This window comes from Rhinoderma darwinii, chromosome 3, assembly GCF_050947455.1.
Source record: "Rhinoderma darwinii isolate aRhiDar2 chromosome 3, aRhiDar2.hap1, whole genome shotgun sequence".
NCBI classification, from domain to species: Eukaryota; Metazoa; Chordata; class Amphibia; order Anura; family Rhinodermatidae; genus Rhinoderma; species Rhinoderma darwinii.
In genome coordinates this window covers 109234066-109253809 of record NC_134689.1, presented here as the reverse complement: position 1 = coordinate 109253809, position 19744 = coordinate 109234066, and the positions used below count along the sequence as shown (strand labels likewise).

The 19744-nt window shown below is 44.2% G+C and overlaps 1 protein-coding gene across 1 annotated transcript in view; it reads left to right on the top strand.

Moving 5' to 3' along the window:
• The window catches only part of ARHGAP26 (Rho GTPase activating protein 26), a 467460-nt gene that overhangs the window by 354555 nt on the left and 93161 nt on the right, over window positions 1–19744 (top strand). Inside the window, exon 20 of the mRNA XM_075856546.1 lies at window positions 17206–17365. Coding sequence (XP_075712661.1) covers window positions 17206–17365 — 160 coding nt within the window. The remainder of the gene's footprint in view (window positions 1–17205; window positions 17366–19744) is intronic.

Genomic DNA, 19744 nt, shown 5'->3' with positions numbered 1-19744 from the left:
ATGATCTTTACAAAAAAAAATGGGATTGTGTGAGGGGAGGTTGTTTACTGAAAAGAAGTTAGTTGAAGCATGTTTTACTTTACCATTCAAGACGTAGTCTTTCCATACATTATAAACTCAGAAAAATCTGCTGAAGAGCAAACTGCCATGCAAATGTGTTAGTGTAGGAAGGGAGTAAGGACTTTTCAGCACACGGGTGGGGCACAGACAGATTAATGACAGGTTTTCCATAGTGCCAGAATCGAAGTGACATGTATGACACTTTATTTACAAAAAATGTTGCATGGCTCGTGATTTAATGTCTCTGAAACTAATTATAAAATATGGTGCAAATGCTGTATAAGCCGGCTTCAGGGATGTGCATCAGCCAAATCTAAAGGCGGTGACACTCATGACCTGGCACCAGAAGTTTGTGCCTCACGGTTTGGGTTGCCGCTTATGAGGCAGCTGTCTTCTCTAAATTCTTAATTGGTTAGTGCCCTAACCATTTAATGAAGGGACAGTACAGCAGTAAAACCACAGCTACGCAGTCCTGTCGCGGACCTGACAGATACAGGTTTCAGCACACGATACAGCTGCTCTGTATACAGAATACAAAGCAGCTGTATGTCAAAAAGTAAAAACAATTTAAAAAAAAAAAAAGGATTTAGAAAGTTGCAACTATCGCACTGACACATGTTTTTATGAAAAAAACAACAACTATTTTAAAGTTGTACATAGCCTTTAAACTGTGCTGGAAAAATCATGGCTTCACAGTGAGGAACAAGGCCAGTTTAAAGAGGCTCTGTCACCACATTATAAGTGTCCTGTCTCCTACATAAGGAGATGGGCGCTGTAATGTAGGTGACAGTAATGCTTTTTATTTAAAAAAACGATCTTTTTTCACAAAGTTAGGAGCGATTTAAGTTTATGCTAATGAGCTTTCTTAATGCCCAAGTGGGTGTACTTTTACTTTCGACCAAGTGGGCGTTGTACAGAGGAGTGCATTACGCTGACCAATCAGCATCATGCACTCCTCTCCATTCATTTACACTGCACTAGCGATATAGATATATCGCTATATGCAGCCTCATACACAAACCCTAACATTTACTATAGTGTCCTGATAATGAATACACATGACCATCCAGCCTGGACGTCATGTGTACTCAGAATCCGGACACTTCTGACCCTTTTTTTTTTGTGAGATTCCGGCAAGTGAAACCAAATCTCGTTTAGCTCCGAGATCTCGCGACATTTCGTATCCGTTGCTGGAATCTCACAAAAAAGAGTCAGAAGTGTCAGGATTCTGAGTACACATGACGTCCAGGCTGGATGGTCATGTGTATTCATGATCAGGACACTGTAGTAATGTTAGGGTTTGTGTATGAGGCTGCACAGTGATATATCTATATCGCTAGTGCAGTGTAAATGAACGGAGAGGAGTGCATGATGCTGATTGGTCAACGTCATGCACTCCTCTGTACAACGCCCACTTGGTCGAAAGTAAAAGTATGCCCACTTGGGCATTAAGAAAGCTCATTAGCATAAACTTAAATCACTCCTAACTTTGTGAAAATAGATCGGTTTTTTAAATAAAAAGCATTACTGTCACCTACATTACAGCACCCATCTCCTTATATAGGAGATAGGACACTTATAATGTGGTGACAGAGCCTCTTTAAGACTGTTAATATAAATGATGCCCATTACGTGAAATTTAGTACCCAAAGGCTGTTTTTTTAAATAAACACAGCATGTCCATACTATCATGGTCCCCAATATAATATATAATACAAAAGTTAGCGCCAAGTTAAATACCATTTTTATATATATATATATATATATATATATATATATATATATATATATATATATATATATATATATAGTGCCCACCAAAAGTTCCAGAACAGCCTCATAACTTTTGAACTTTGTCAGGATTTAATGGGGTCATAAAATCTACCAGTTAACGCAAAAAAAAACACCCCCACCCCCTCGGGGGCGGTGAGGTGGGCGGGGTCAGCAAGATCTTAAATGGCATGGGGGGTCGAGTGGGTGCTTACTTGAAAGCTCTTTTGAATACAAAAATGATGCTGCAAACGATTTTGAGATAGGATTTTTTTTTTGCTGAGATATTTAATGTTAAAGTTATCATCTTCATTATCGGCTACCGCCGGTGTGAGCATTGCCCAAATGTACCGCGCGGAGGTCGCACGGTCAGATTTACTTCTCATCGGGGTGCTAGATTAATGTGAGTCCCCTTGCCCCTCACGCGTGTGTGTGCGTGCTTGTGTACACAGCCTGAGACAAGGACCCCAGGGTTCGTCATTCCCCCGGTATGTAATGACTCCTAACCCTCTCTGCGGTGTGTGTGTGTGTGTGTGTGTGTGTGTGTGTGTTGTCTGGACAAACCAAAGCAAGACGGAGGACATGTATTATGTGTATTAGTAGAAACATAACAATTTATGTATTAAATCAAATATTCGCACTGATGTCCTTCAACAACTTGACAGTGTCCTAAGCGAACGTAAAATGTGTCGATAACGTTATTTATAACATCTGGTGTGATTGAATCCCAAATGTTCACTATTCTTTCCCGCAGCTCGTCATAAGTTTGCGATCCTATTCTCATAGACTTTACATTTTAAATACCCCCAATAAAAAAAGTCTAATGGGGTCAGATCTGGTGATCTCTGTGGCCATTCTATCGGGCCTTTTCTACCAATCCACTGATCAGGAAAATTATCGTTCAGAAGATTTAGGGTATGTTCACACGGCCAAATTTCAGACGTATACGAGGCATATTATGCCTCGTTTTACGTCTGAAAATAGGGCTACAATACGTCGGCAAACATCTGCCCATTCATTTGAATGGGTTTGCCGACGTACTGTGCAGACGACCTGTTATTTACGAGTCGTCGTTTGACAGCTGTCAAACGACGACCCGTAAATTGACTGCCTCGGCAAAGAAGTGCAGGGCACTTCTTTGCCACGTAATTTGAGCCGTTCTTCATTGAAATCAATGAAGCACGGCTCAAGGTTTACGAGCGTCTCAGACGCCTCGTAAATTACGAGGAGGAGCTTTTACGTGTGAAACGAGGCAGCTGTTAACAGTCTGTCTTTTCACACGTAACTGCCTCTCAGCGTGTGAACATACCCTTAGAGCTCGCAGAGAAAAATGAGCCGGAGCTCCATCCTGCTGATATCAAACATTGCGGAAAGCTTCTCCAGCAATATTTTGAGTAGCCGGTATCACTTGTTTTCTTAGCAAATTGCAGTCATTTTCTGCATTTATGTTTCCTTCAATGAAAAACGGTCCTACAATATGATTGAGCGTTATTCCGGCCCAAACGTTAATCTTCTGAGGATACTGGGTATGACTGTCATCCAATGTGGATTTTCGTCTGCCCAATACCTCATGTTCTGTTGATTTACAGAACCGTTTAGTTCAAACGTAGCTTCATCCGAAAATCAGGTCCTGTTGAAAATCTGATGATTATCATCAAATCGTGTCATCATTGTATCGCAAAATTCCACTCATCTGTCATAATAATCTTCAGATAGCTCCTGAACTAGACGTATTTTATAAGGATGATAATGATACCTCTTCAAAATTAGACGGACTGTGGTGGCGCTGATATCATTTTGTTGTTCTCCACTCGAGACAGATGTATGAGGATTATCATGTACAGTGAGCAGAACATATAAAGCTTTTTCATCATTACTAGTATGTTTGGGTCTTCCGGATCTTGGTGCCTCTTTAATTGAACCGGTTATTTCGAACCGATAAACAGTTCTTTTAACAGTTGACCATGAAATTGGATCACGTATAGGATAAGTGGCATTGAATAAAGCCGCTACTTTTCGATAGGATCTTGTTTTTTCTTCGCCATACCCTCTCATCATCAATAAAGTGATCCTTTCCATTTCGGTCAAATGCATTTTGTGATATGACAATAGAAATGTACAAAAATGAAAATTACTCTCCGAATTAGTGCTCCCTGAAATTCACAAGCGACTACGGAAATGTGTACACATGAAATCCTGTTACAAAATGGACCTGGTCTACGATTGTATCGCCGAGGCTGATTGTAATAATACATAATTTAAAGTCACCTTGATGTGATATTCCCAAGCTCACGCACAAATGCCCACACACATTTAGGATTTTACCCGCGCGGTTCATTTTGGGTAATTCTAAGGCTGGGTTCACACACACTATTTACGGACGTAATTCGGGCGTTTTAGCTTCGAATTATGTCTGAAAATACGGCTCCGAAGCGTCGGCAAACATCTGCCCATTCATTTGAATGAGCTTTACGATGTTCTGTGCCGACGGTCATTTTTTTTACGCGCCGCTTTCAAAAGACGGCGCATACAAAAGACGCCCGCGTCAAAGTAGTGCCTGTCACTTCTTGAGACGTAATTTGAGCCGTTTTCCATTGACACCATGGAAAAATAGCTCCAATTACGTCCGTAATGGATTCAGCGAAAAGCGCCTGCACTTGCCATTACGTCTGAAATGCCGGAGCTGTTTTCTCCTGAAAACAGCTCCGTAATGTCAGGCGTAACGGACGCTGCCGTGTGAACATACCCTAACACTGGCGGTAGCCGATAATGAAGATGATAACTTTAAAGTTAAATATCTCAGCGAAAAAAAATCCTAACTCAAAATCGATTGCGGCATTGTTTTGAAAAGAGCTTTCAAATTAGCCCCCCATTCGACGCCCCCCCCCCCCTCCGTGCCATATAAGATTTTGATGCCCCCGTTGGGGTGTTTTTTTTGGCGTTAACTGGTAGATTTTATGACCCCATTAAAGCCCACCAAATTTCAACCCTCTACCTCGAGCCGTTCAAAAGTTATGAGGGTGTTCCGGAACTTTTGGTGGGCACTATATATATATATATATATATATATATATATATATATATATATATATATATATATATATATATATATATATATATATATATAACTTTAAAGTATTGAAAATGTAGCCCTCAAATTAAAAAAAAAACCAACGTGTATTCCATGTTATTGTTAAACCAGCTCATAGTGGTGTGGTATGGAGTTGGTGGGGGATTCGGGGGGCGTGATGTTTTTTTTTATTTGTGCACACCATTGTGTGCTGCTTTAAAAATATTTGTAGGTGGAGATAAATTGACAAGTCTGAGAGTCTGCTTGGTAGGGATGAAATAACTCACAACCGTTATGAGTATTTCCAATGAGGTTGTCAAGCAGCATGTCAGGAGCAATCAGTCTTTCTCCGATTACTCACAGAAGAACTTGGTTGACAGAAATATTGAAATAAAAATCTTGACAAAAAATGTGATTGTAGGCTTACATACCAGTAAATATTCATTTGTTTAGTGTTTCCTGGCTGTGTATACTGCTGTTCTGATGAGAAGTTTAGTATTTGTAAGGTTGAGGTTTGATTTTACAGGCTCAAGGCTCAATTAATAAGTTTGTTTTGACAATAGCCTACCCACAGATAAATTGGCTAAACATTAATGCACATTTTTGTAAAAAATAAATACAAAATTCTATCAACTATTTGGTAAAAACATGTAGACATGGAAGAGTTTGGTAAGGAATAAAAGCAGCTTCAAAGCATCTTTAGATCCGGTGGAACATTCGGAGTCTCCATTGGATATTTGACGGCAAGAATAGTGCTGCATCCAGCCCCTGATGGACCCCATTGCATGTCAATGGAATCTGTCAGGTGCCATTGAAATCCTTCGCATATTACGTCCCGGCTTCTGTTATAAACCATTGCTACATCACAAATGTTAAGAGTCTAATACTGTCCTAAAATTAGACCAGATAAAACTAGACCAGACCGGCAGAAACTGCGCCAAATTTACGACAATGTCGCATATAATAAACTTGGGACGTGGCTATGTATAAAATTTCTGCCACTTTTTTTTTTTTCTTGAATTCTAGCAAATTTTGCTTAGTTAAAGTTAGACGTAGCTTCGGCAAAAACTGATACATTTCAATAGGTAATGTTTACCCGTATTCCAACATGTATATAAATTTTAAGACCACAACTGGACAGCTCTAAGTAAAAAAAAAAATTACTGGTGGCTTTGATGACACAGTCATAGCCTGTGTATTCGCTTTCTAGGATATCATAAATAGAGTATATAAATTATTCTGTATAATTTCTGTAGACCATTATTCTTATATAAATAATTATTTTGGTTGAATAATCTTACGTCATGTTTATACAGAGATTGGTTATTAACTTCATATGGCAATCTTACTTCATACTAAAAGAATGCATTAAACTGAAGAAACATTTAGTTTAAGAGAAAAGTATTAGTGATTCAAGCAAGTGGGAAAATAAATAACATTTGTGTAATATAAATAAACTGGGCAGTGTAATATGTAATAACAGATATGTCGGCCAACATCCTTGACCTCAAAACCAGAGACTTATGGGAGCCTGATGGCTAAATGTGACTTTTGAGTGGAAAAGTGCAAATAGCAGAGCATTGTGGTCTGATATTTTTAAAAGACTCAAGGAGATTGACTATGAATAACATCAAATAATATCTGCCGTGCAAAATGTGTGAAATCCTAAATCCGTTCCACATAAAACTAGGGAAAGACATGCCAGTCGCGTGTTGTGTTTTTGTTGATTCTAAATCCGTGGTTTACAGTAGGATGTAGAAAACACGCCAATTATTTACATACCAGCCATTTAAAATAGCCAGAAATGTAAAAAAAAATAAACTACTTGTCCCGGTCACTGGGTTTGTGGACCCACTAGGCCGCTCCGCCGTAGCGGGGAGGCATCTGACCAGGTCGCAGTCTATGTGAAAGTAAGATAGACAGTAATGCTTAAAGAGGCTCTGTCACCAGATTTTGCAACCCCTATCTGCTATTGCAGCAGATAGGCGCTGCAATGTAGATTACAGTAACGTTTTTATTTTTAAAAAACGAGCATTTTTGGCCAAGTTATGACCATTTTCGTATTTATGCAAATGAGGCTTGCAAAAGTACAACTGGGCGTGTTGAAAAGTAAAAGTACAACTGGGCGTGTATTATGTGCGTACATCGGGGCGTGTTTACTACTTTTACTAGCTGGGCGCTCTGATGAGAAGTATCATCCACTTCTCTTCAGAACGCCCAGCTTCTGGCAGTGCAGATCTGTGACGTCACTCACAGGTCCTGCATCGTGTCGGCACCAGAGGCTACAGTTGATTCTGCAGCAGCATCAGCATTTGCAGGTAAGTAGCTACATCGACTTACCTGCAAACGCCGATGCTGCTGCAGAATCATCTGTAGCCTCTGGTGCCGATGTGTCCTCGCTCGTCTGACACGATGCAGGACCTGTGAGTGACGACACAGCGTGATCTCTGGAGAACACGGCTGTGTCTGCACTGCCAGAAGCTGGGCGTTGTGAAGAGAAGTGGATGATACTTCTATACACAACGCCCAGCTAGTAAAAGTAGTAAACACGCCCCGATGTACGCACATAATACACGCCCAGTTGTACTTTTACTTTTCAACACGCCCAGTTGTACTTTTGCAAGCCTCATTTGCACAAATCCGAAAATGGTCATAACTTGGCCAAAAATGCTCGTTTTTTAAAAATAAAAACGTTACTGTAATCTACATTGCAGCGCCTATCTGCTGCAATAGCAGATAGGGGTTGCAAAATCTGGTGACAGAGCCTCTTTAAGGTACCTGAAATAGTCCGGGCGGTGACTGTGGCTTCAGCACGGATGGAGGCAGGTGCGGAAAGTGGCGCCAGACGTGGCGGGCAGTATCCGATGAGCAGACGGCACTTGACGTGGCAGAAGACACTTGACGTGGCAGACGGCACTTGACGTGGCAGACGGCACTTGACGTGGCAGACGGCACTTGACGTGGCAGACGGCACTTGAACACGGGTAGGCACAGGAACAATGCGGAATACAGGAACGGTAACAGGGCACGGGTAACAGCTGGAACGGGAGACACTTAAGGGACCATTTGCGAGACAGACAGGGAAAGACTAACAACGCTCAGGCAAGTATCAGAAGGGCTGGGGCATTCTTATAGGGCAGGGAATCACGTGGGTTAATGAAAATTGTTTTCATGTGCGCGCGCTGGCCCTTTAAGAGCGGGCGCGAGCGTGCGCGCGCACCCTACGGGACCCGGACGGAGCGGAAGTGAGTGCTGGCATCTCCTAGGAGGGAGACGGAGGCCAGCGCTCACAGATCCATGGCTTCGGGCGTCGTGAGGTGAGTGAACCCGACGGCCCGCGGCCATGGGCGCTACAGTATCCCCCCCCCTCTTACACCCCCTCTTCTTGGGGCCAGAGTGAGAGAGGAACTTTTTAATAAGAGCAGGAGCACTGAGGTTCTCTACTGGCTCCCAGGACCTCTCCTCAGGACCAAACCCTCTCCAGTCCACCAGATAGAAAGTCCTACCCTCTTGCGGTCCAGGATCTCCTTTACCTCGAATACATCAGAAGGACCGCTGGAAGCAACTGTGGAACTAGAGGTCTTGCTGTAGCGGTTCAGGACCACTGGTTTCAGGAGGGACACATGGAAGGAGTTAGGGATTCTGAGGGTAGGGGGCAGCCGCAGCTTATAGGAAACAGGGTTAATTTGTTGCAGGATCTCGAAGGGACCAAGGAACCTGGGAGCAAACTTGTATGAAGGCACCCTCAAGCAAATGTTTCGAGTGGACAGCCAGACTTTAGTCCCAGGAAGATACTGAGGGGGTTCTCTTCTTTTGGTATCTGCCTTACGCTTCATGCGATCTACCGCCTGCAAAATAGAGGACCGGGTCTATTGCCAGATTTGCAGGAAGTCCCCATATGCAGAGTCAGCAGCGGGTACCTGAGATGAAGTCGACACTGGAAGAGGAACTCTGGGATGTTGACTGTACACGATGTGAAACGGAGTGGAGGTGGGGGACTCACTTGTGTGGTTATTATATGAAAATTCCGCCCATGGTAGAAGCTGTACCCAGTTATCGTGCTGTGAAGAGATGAAGTGGCGGAGGTAATTTTCCATGATCTGGTTGATCCTCTCAACTTGCCCATTGGACTGGGGGTGATAGGCAGAGGAAAAGTCCAAACTCACATCCAGGAGTTTACAGAGGGCTCTCCAGAACTTGGAGGTAAACTGAACCCCCCGGTCGGACACAATGTGAAGAGGCAAGCCATGCAAGTGGAAGATGTGCTGAATGAAGAAGCTTGCCAGTCGAGGAGCAGAGGGTAGGCCGGTTAGCGGGATAAAATGTGCCATCTTAGAGAACCTGTCCACCACCACCCAGATGGTATTGCATCTGGGTACAGGCAGGGGTTGAAGCAGGCCGGCAGGCTTGCTGTGAGCCACCTTGTTAGAGGCACACACCGTGCAAGCAGAGACAAAGTCCAGAACATCTTTAGGTAGCGTGGGCCACCAGAAGTGACGAGCGACCAGGTCTTGGGTTTTACGGACACCAGCGTGCCCAGCCAGTTTAGAACTGTGTCCCCAGCGGAGAATCCTTTTTCTGTCAGCCAACCGAACAAAAGTTCTCCCTGGAGGGATATTTCTAAGCTGCAGAGGATTGGCGGTGACAACACAGGATGGGTCTATGATCGTCTGAAGGGACTCCACCGTGTCTACCGTTTCGAATGATCTGGACAGGGCATCGGCCCTCACGTTCTTGTCCGCGGGACGGTAGTGGAGCAGAAATTGGAAACGGGTGAAGAACGGTGACCACCTGGCTTGACGAGGATTCAGTCTTTGAGCGGACTGAAGGTAAGTGAGATTCTTGTGGTCGGTGAAGATCAGGATGGGGTGAGTAGCGCCCTCCAGAAGATGTCTCCACTCCTCCAGGGCCAATTTGATAGCCAGTAGCTCCCGATCTCCAATGGAATAATTGCGCTCAGCAGAGGAAAACAGTCTTGAGTAGTAGCCACACACTACTGCCTTTCCTTTGGAGCTCCTCTGGAACAGAAGTGCGCCTGCACCAACAGAGGAAGCGTCCACTTCCAGTGAGAACTGCCGAGACATGTCAGGGTGATGGAGGATCGAAGCTGAAGTGAATGCTTTCTTGAGGCTAATGAATGCGGACTCTGCCTCCGGAGTCCACACCTTGGCGTTCACACCCTTCTTGGTAAGGGTAGAAATGGGGGCCGTCAGAGAAGAAAAGTTTGGAATAAACTGCCGGTAGAAATTGGCGAAACCCAGGAACCGCTGTATGGCCCTTAGTCCTTGAGGACGTGGCCATTCCAGGACAGACTTTAACCTCTCAGGGTCCATCTTAAGGCCTTGATCCGAGATGACATAGCCCAGGAAGGGCAGAGACCTCTTTTCAAATGTGCATTTCTCTAACTTGGCATACAAGCGATTCTCTCTTAGTCGCAGAAGAACTTCACGAACATGCCTCCGATGGGTCATCAGATCTGGGGAGAAGATTAGAATATCATCGAGATAAACTACAACACACGTATAGAGGAGATCTCGGAAGATGTCTTTAACGAACTCCTGAAATACTGCGGGAGCGTTACACAGTCCGAAGGGCATCACTCGGTATTCGTAGTGCCCATCGCGGGTGTTAAATGCCGTCTTCCATTCGTCACCCCGGCGAATCCGGACTAGATTATAGGCCCCCCGCAGATCTAGCTTGGAAAAAATTTTGGCTCCTCGTATGCGATCAAACAGCTCGGAAATGAGTGGCAACGGGTATTTGTTTTTGACCGTGATCTGATTGAGACCACGGTAGTCAATGCAGGGTCGGAGAGATCCATCTTTCTTTTTAACGAAGAAGAATCCTGCCCCGGCCGGGGAGGAAGATTTTCGAATAAAACCCCTCTCCAAGTTCTCCTTGATATAGGCTGACATTGATAACGTCTCTGGCAAGGAGAGAGGATATACTCGTCCACGGGGATGAGAAGCATTGGGAACCAGTTCAATGGGACAGTCATAACTCCGATGTGGAGGCAACGTCTCAGCCTCTCGTTTGCAGAAGACATCCGCAAAACTGGCATACTGAGAAGGTAGATCGGAGAGTGACTGAGGCAGATGGGGCACAACAGGACGGACTTGTGACAGGCAATGGCTATGGCATCTGGAACCCCATTGAAGAACTTCTCCAGAACTCCAGTCGAGTGTTGGGGCGTGTAGACGGAGCCATGGCAGACCCAGCAGGATAGGATTGATGGCCTTGGGTAGTACCAGGAAGGAGATCTGTTCTGAGTGAAGAGCTCCGACCCGTAATGTCACCGGCTCAGTGATGAGCATGATTGGATCAGGCAGCGGTAGACCATTCACCGAGGCAACTGCCAGGGGTCTCTCCAGACGGACTGTGGGTAGTTGAAACCGATCCACTAGATCTTGGTGGATAAAATTAGCAGCCGCTCCAGAGTCAAGATAGGCGGAGGAAGGATGTGATGCCTGTCAGGTGACAATGGCCACAGGTATCGATAATTTGGAAGAGGTTTTAACGTTTGGAGACGTTCCACCTAGAGTTGCCTCTCCAACCAACCCTAGGTACTGGAGTTTCCCGGTTTCTGTGGGCATTGACGCACGAAATGACCCTTGAGGCCGCAATACATGCAAAGTCCAGAGGAGCGTCTGCACTGCTTCTCCTGTTCAGATAACCGGACTCTGTCTACCTGCATGGGTTCCTCAGGTAGCGCACTAGGAGTGGACAATTGTGGTCTCTGGGCAGGGGGTGCTGGTCTGTGGGCCCGGCTCTCCTGACGAACCTCTTGAGAGCGCTCCCGGATTCTCATATCAACCCGGGTGGCTAACAGGATGAGGGCATCCAAGGTAGATGGAAGGTCGCGGACTGCCAGTTCGTCCTTGATGTGAGAGGACAGTCCCTGCCAGAAGGTCGCCACCAGTGCCTCATTGTTCCATGCCAGCTTGGCTGCTAGGGTACGGAAGGAGATCGCATACTCCCCTACTGTGGAGCCTTCTTGCTTGAGGGTCAACAGAGTGGCTGCGGCAGAGGATGTTCGACCCGGCTCCTCGAACACGGCACGAAAGGACTGCAGGAACAAGGCAAGGTCCGCGGATACAGGTCCTTGTTGCTCCAAGATTGGGTTTGCCCATGCGAGGGCCTTGCCAGCGAGGAGGGAGATGATGAACGCTACTTTAGCCTCCTCAGAGGGGAAGAGATGAGGCCGTAGCCTAAAATTCACCGTGCATTGATTGAGAAATCCTCTGCATGCTCTGGGGTCACCGTCATAGCGAGGAGGAAGAGGCAGAGGAACTGAGGATGCGGAACAAACAGGGGGAGCAACGGGCAGTGGCACGGCAACAGCTTCTGGAGGAAGAACCGGGGGTGGAACAGCGAGTAGATCCAGGCGGACCAGAATAGAATTCACCGCCTCAAGGAGTTGATCCTGACGAGTGCGTAGGTCATGCATCTCTGTCTGAATCTTCTGTACTGGGGTCTTGGGCTGGCCAGCGGGTTCCATGGCCTGAGCATACTGTCACGGTCACTGGGTTTGTGGACCCACTAGGCCGCTCTGCCGTAGCGGGGAGGCAGCTGACCAGGTCGCAGTCTATGTGAAAGTAAGATAGACAGTAATGCTTAAGGTACCTGAAATAGTCCGGGCGGTGACTGTGGCTTCAGCACGGATGGAGGCAGGTGCGGAAAGTGGCGCCAGACGTGGCGGGCAGTATCCGATGAGCAGACGGCACTTGACGTGGCAGACGGCACTTGACGTGGCAGACGGCACTTGACGTGGCAGACGGCACTTGACGTGGCAGACGGCACTTGAACACGGGTAGGCACAGGAACAATGTGGAATACAGGAACAGTAACGGCACGGGTAACAGCTGGAACGGGAGACACTTAAGGGACCATTTGCGAGACAGACAGGGAAAGACTAGCAAAACGCTCAGGCAAGGATCAGAAGGGCTCGGGCATTCTTATAGGGCAGGGAATCACGTGGGTTAATGATAATTGTTTTCATGTGCGCGCGCTGGCCCTTTAAGAGCGGGCGCGAGCGTGCGCGCGCACCCTACGGGACCCGGACGGAGCGGAAGTGAGCGCTGGCATCTCCTAGGAGGGAGACGGAGGCCAGCGCTCACAGATCCATGGCTGCGGGCGTCGGGAGGTGAGTGAACCCGACGGCCCGCGGCCATGGGCGCTACACTACTCTTCTTTTCTTGAAACCCACCTATCCATTTTCAAGTCAGAACCTGTAAAATATTATTTTGATGATTTTTGCCTTTTAAAACATATCAAAATGGTTCACATGGTATAATAAATTTCTCCTAACTAGCTCGGCATGTTAGACACACTTCGCTGCTTTATGTCACCTTATAATACAACAACATTTTGTGTCCAAAATAGTGCATTCAATGTATTTTATTTTATGAAGTCTTAGTCACACCCATTGTTTTAGACAAATCTGTTGAGATGGGTATAAAAATGTCTAAAATACATTGTCAATTTGACACGTTCTATACACCCATTTTTTCTTACGCAATCCGAATTCCAGCGCATTTTGCCTAGTTAATCCCCCCTCAAAGTGGATTACTTATATTTGAATTTAAAAGACTAAAATCTTATTTAGCAAAAAATAAGTCTGTCTTCACAGGTGACGTTTTTGCCGCTATTTTTGGTGCACGTTTTGTAAAAAAAAATAAAAATCTGTAATAGTACTGTAAATTTAAACAAAGAAGAAAACCTAAAACAATTGCATGAAAAAAAGTTAACAAAAATGTGAATACATCCTTATCCACTTTAAGGATATTCTATGAAACTTCTAAACTGCTAGATTTTCCTAACTGTATTTGCTACTATTGTGAAGTGGAAGATTCTAGGAATAACAACCGTTCAGCCACAAGGTGGTAGACCATGCAAAACACAGAGCGGTGCCACTATGTGCTGGCGTGTAGAAATTGCCTATCATATGTTACATCACTCACTACATGGTTCCAAACTGCCTCTGTAAGTGACATCAGCACAAGAACTGTGCGAAAGGGAGCATCGTGGTGGAGGAGGGATAACAGTCTGGGCTTCTGCATGAATGTACCTCTGTGCACAGAGCGAGGTCCATAAAGACATGGTTTGATAAGTTTAGGTTGGAGGACCTTGAGTTGCCTGCACAGAGCCTTGACTTCAGCCCCATCGTACACCTTTAGGATGAATTGGAACGTTCATTGCAAGCCAGACCTTCTCGATAAATATCAGTTCCTGAACTTCACATATGCTATTTTCGCAGAACGAGCACAAATTCCTACAGACACTACAAAACGATCTATCTATTTTATCTACTATCTATCCTATCTATCTATCTATCTATCTATCTGTCTATCATCTCCATTCTTCGTAAAGAGAGTGTTAAGGCATTAAGTAATGAAACGAAAATAACATACAACCTCATTAAAGGGAACATAGGGTATCAGGAGGATTTAGGGCCCACAAACCGTCACCGCCAGCTTATGGAAGGTATCAAAATCTGTCTGCACGTATCTCTATATGTATAACCAGTACCTGCATTCTTGAATTGATTGACGTCCCTGATGTCCTATTTTGACAGCCTGGTGGCTTCTGCCACTTGTGCAGTGCACAGATGAAGCCAGGGTAACTATAAGCAGTTTCACTGCGCCTGAAGCCGCCAGGCTATCGGAAGAGGACGTTATTGGTAACGGCCACTGTGACTGTTCACCCGAGTGGCTCTACCACTATGACTCCAAATACCTAATTTGTATACATCATGTGTAGACCGCTACTTATACACACTTAAAGGCCAGGCTGGCCGTTTGGGTGCCAAAATCCTCCTGACTCGTTCTCTTTAAATCACACACCCTCTGCAGACTTTATCCTACTCTGCACATCAAAGCTGACAGATGCAGCATGTCATGTTTTCAATAACCAAAGACTGAAAAGTCCAGTGATTTCAATCTACAATATGAAACGCCTTACTGCCTGTTACTGCTTGCAGGAAAGTATAACCTATCTAGCAGAATCCCGACTAAATCTGCAATATACCTGCACTCTAATACAGGAATAAATGGAGAGAGAGGAGAAAATTAAATTATGCAGTGTCTAGAGGTGGAGTGTGCAGGCAAGTCGTGCCTCATTTAAACTGATGTTCCTTTTTGCGTTCTCTATACCATAAAAAAGTTTGTGTAACATAGATTGACTGTTATTTAGTGGATAAGCTAGGATTTAGTTTTGTATATGGTAGATGAAAAGTATTCTGTTTTAAGGAAAATACATCTTACTCTTTCTCTTGTGGCCAGATATATATATATATATACACACATATACACACGGACAGAGTGAGATCTATGTCTTTATGTGCAACGTTTCAAGCATGAAAAAGGCTCCACATGTAGAGCCGAAACGTTGCACAAGGGCTATTAAAAGCAATTTTTTCACTTTAACTTGGAGTGCTGCCTATTTTTGGACAGCCTATTGGAGATTTGGAGGCGTGATCGAGCTCCCAGGGCGTGCACACATCCTTCCATTTGGCTGGTGCTGCTGGAAGGATGGACTTCCTATATGTGCATATATACAGTGAAGGAAATAAGTATTTGATCCCTTGCTGATTTTGTAAGTTTGCCCACTGTCAAAGTCATGAACAGTCTAGAATTTTTAGGCTAGGTTAATTTTACCAGTGAGAGAGAGATTATATTTAAAAAAAAAAAACTATCCCCTACCAACCATTAAGAGTTCAGCCTCCTCCAGACCAGTTACACGCTCCAAATCAACTTGGTGCCTGCATTAAAGACAGCTGTCTTAAATGGTCACCTGTATAAAAGACTCCTGTCCACAGACTCAATTAATCAGTCTGACTCTAACCTCTACAACATGGGCAAGACCAAAGAGCTTTCTAAGGATGTCGGGGACAAGATCATAGACCTGCACAAGGCTAGACTGGGCTACAAAACCATAAGTACGACGCTGGGTGAGAAGGAGACAACTGTTCGTGTAATAGTAAGAAAATGGAAGACATACAAAATGACTGTCAATCGACATTGATCTGGGGCTCCATGCAAAATCTCACCTCGTGGGGTATCCTTGATCCTGAGGAAGGTGAGAGCTCAGCCGAAAACTACACGGGGGGAACTTGTTAATGATCTCAAGGCAGCTGGGACCACAGTCACCAAGAAAACCATTGGTAACACATTACGCCGTAATGGATTAAAATCATGCAGTTCCCGCAAGGTCCCCCTGCTCAAGAAGGCACATGTACAGGCCCGTCTGAAGTTTGCAAATGAACATCTGGATGATTCTGAGAGTGATTGGGGAGAAGGTGCTGTGGTCAGATGAGACTAAAATTGAGCTCTTTGGCATTAACTCAACTCGCTGTGTTTGGAGGAAGAGAAATGCTGCCTATGACCCAAAGAACACCGTCCCCACTGTCAAGCATGGAGGTGGAAACATTATGTTTTGGGGGTGTTTCTCTGCTAAGGGCACAGGACTACTACACCGCATTAATGGGAGAATGGATGGAGCCATGTACCGTCAAATCCTGAGTGACAACCTCCTTCCCTCCATCAGGACATTAAAAATGGCTCGTGGCTGGGTCTTCCAGCACGACAATGACCCAAAACATACAGCCAAGGCAACAAAGGAGTGGCTCAAAAAGAAGCACATTAAGGTCATGGAGTGGCCTAGCCAGTCTCCAGACCTTAATCCCATCGAAAACTTATGGAGGGAGCTGAAGATCCGAGTTGCCAAGCGACAGCCTCGAAATCTTAATGATTTACAGATGATCTGCAAAGAGGAGTGGGCCAAAATTCCATCTAACATGTGTGCAAACCTCATCATCAACTACAAAAAACATCTGACTGTTGTGCTTGCCAACAAGGGTTTTGCCACCAAGTCTTGTTTGCCAAAGGGATCAAATACTTATTTCTCTGTGCACAATGCAAATAAATATATATAATTTTGACTATGTGATTTTCTGTTTGTTTTTTTTTAGATAATCTATCTCTCACTGGTAAAATTAACCTAGCCTAAAAATTCTAGACTGTTCATGTCTTTGACAGTGGGCAAACTTACAAAATCAGCAAGGGATCAAATACTTATTTCCTTCACTGTATATATATATATATATATATATATATCTATGTATAACTTTAAAATGACATGAAAGTAATAATTGATAGGGATTTGCTGTTTTCTCACATATGTAATGTAATACTTTCTTTTGAGTTCGACAATGAAGGTTATTGAGGAAATGTAAATTGTGTGATTTTTCCAGAACCAGAGAAGTTTTAATGCAGCTTTTTTTTTTTTTTAACCTGTTTTGTTTTTAGAAGAGAAGAGGAACAGTGTAAATTCGAGCGCAGAGTCTGTCAGTTCATCTAATGCAAACAGCTCCGTGAGCTCCAGCTGTGTTCAGCGCACCAACATGAATAATCTCAACTCCAGTGATCCTGACCTGGAAGTAATTAAAGTGAGCAGGCCAAATTCCCTGTAAGTTTTATGGCATGTGCTAAGCCAGTCAGTCTAGCACAATTGTCATTTTTATATGTTTAAATCTTTACCATGTTTTATTCCAGCCATCTTGAAATTAGCCTTTTTTTAAAAAAAACAAAAAAAAAAAACTATATTACAATAACAACAATATACATAATACACCATTTCTCAAAATGTTTTGCTAGATTATTATATTTTATGTTGTGTTTATTTGTTACATAAACATTCCAAAGTCTCCATACGGTACATACAGAGTAGAGGGCTTCTGTCAGGAAGTGTCTGTGGACCCAATGGGCCTGTACCGCCTTGGCGGTAAGGCAGCTGGCCAACAGGGCGCAGGTCAGTGTCTATAGTATATAGGGTACCTGTGGCAGCACGGACAGTAGCTTGGCAGGAGCTAGGCAGCGGGTAGACATCAGGTGTGGAGAAGCAGACAGGCGTGGTATCCAGCACGGCACTAGATCAGGATATAGGAACAGGAACACTGGGAGGACCATTTGCATAGACAAACTATAGGGAACACAACAACGCTCAGGCATAGAACTAGGAGGCTGGACCCCTCTTATAATCCAGGGTACTCACGGGTCAAAGTTCATCCATGAGGCCTGCGGGATCCGGAAGAGGTGAGTGGACTTGAGCGCTGGAGTCTCCTGAAGAGGAGGCTGGGGCCAGTGCTTGCCGACTCGTGGCTGCGGCTGTCAGGGGGAGGTTGGAGCTGACAGCCCGCAGCCACGGACATTATAGCTTCATTGTTTTTGCATTGGTTGTCATGGACTGGCCTCCGATCTCCTCAGAGGGTTTTACTTGTGGGAACTCTTTGAAGGCCATGTTGTATCAGATACAAAATATGAATAGTCCAAGGAGAGCGTCTGAAATGGAATTACATGAATAACACCATGTTTATTGATGTAAACTCTCTGTGAAATAGACAGTAATGTGTCTTCAAAGGAAAAGAGAAGTAGAACTTCTAGTTGTTTCAGTGGAGAGATGTCACCGTGTGTCCGCCTACTCCTCCTTTTAAAATGCATACCGGAATTAGTTTGATCAGACATTGTCATAGCTTTGAATTGAAGGTTCCAGTTTGGACGTTAGTTAAAGTCTGCATAGACTACGCTATTGATTCTGTCAAAACGACGAAACCCTTGCACAACGGAGAAGAAAACGGAAACCATTTTTTAGAAACTGTATTTTGATTTCTTGTATTGTGTTTTATTGCGGTTTTGTTCTATTTTTGTTATTCTGTGTTGGGGTTTAGTCTATTTTTTTTTCTTTCTTTTGGTTAACATTTTAACGGCTTTGGAATGATATAACATTATATATGGTCTATTTTTACAATAGGTTCTATCTATAGTGGGGGTTGTAGAATAAAGGGACCAGGGGGACCACTTTGTACCAAATCGTATTTTGAAAGTCAGACTGCATACAGCAAGTGTGGAATGCAGAATTAGTAGGAGGAAAAAAACATTGCAGATACGTATACTGTACGTGGGCAGCTAGTGTTCATGTATGATACGAGCGCTATGGGTTTTTGTCTGCCTCCCATTGATTTTAATGGGAAAACTGAGGCGGAACCGCAGCAAGAAATAACACGCCCGGTGAAAAAAATACCTCTGCCTGCCATTGAAATCAACGGGGGGTGATTTCGGATGTTTTCTTTGAACTGATTCTGGCGCGGTTTCTGCGTCAAAATCGGCGCCAAAAAACTCTGTGTGAACTAGGCCTTGAAGCGGTTATCCAGGATGTGAAGTCTTTTTTTATTAGGGTCTGTAAATTAAATAAAAAATAGTAATACTTACCTATCCTTGCCCCCGGCTGCTGCAGCAGGGCTCCCAGTGATTCTTTACATGAACATAGCTTGTAACTGTTACAGCCAATCATAGGGCTCAGCAGGGATCACTGGTGACGAATGGTATTTTTTGCATAATGCGAGAAATACAACATATGGCTGCTGAGCCCTCTGATTTGCTAGATCAGTCACATGCTACGTGCATGTCAACAACCACCGGGAGTGCCGCTGCAGCGACCGTGCTGGATCGCCGGGAGCAAGGAGAAGTATGTATTGCTTTTTTGATTTATTTAATTTCTAGGCCCTAATAAAAAAAAAATCCTGGATAACCCCTTTAAGTGTATTAATGACATTATTTATATTAAACGGGATAAGTTTGCTATTGTGCCATATCAGTAACTGTAAATAGTAAAAGCGGCCTTTTTAAAATGTGTGTATTGTGACACGGAGTCTATTCATAAAAGTTTTTCATTCTAAAGCAAACAGGCATTACATTTAGTCAACCAAAGCTCCCAGTTCGATCACATCAACATTAGTTATTCTGTTTTACTTGACTACTTCGTGGTGTGGTTCACAGGGTTTGTAGTCTT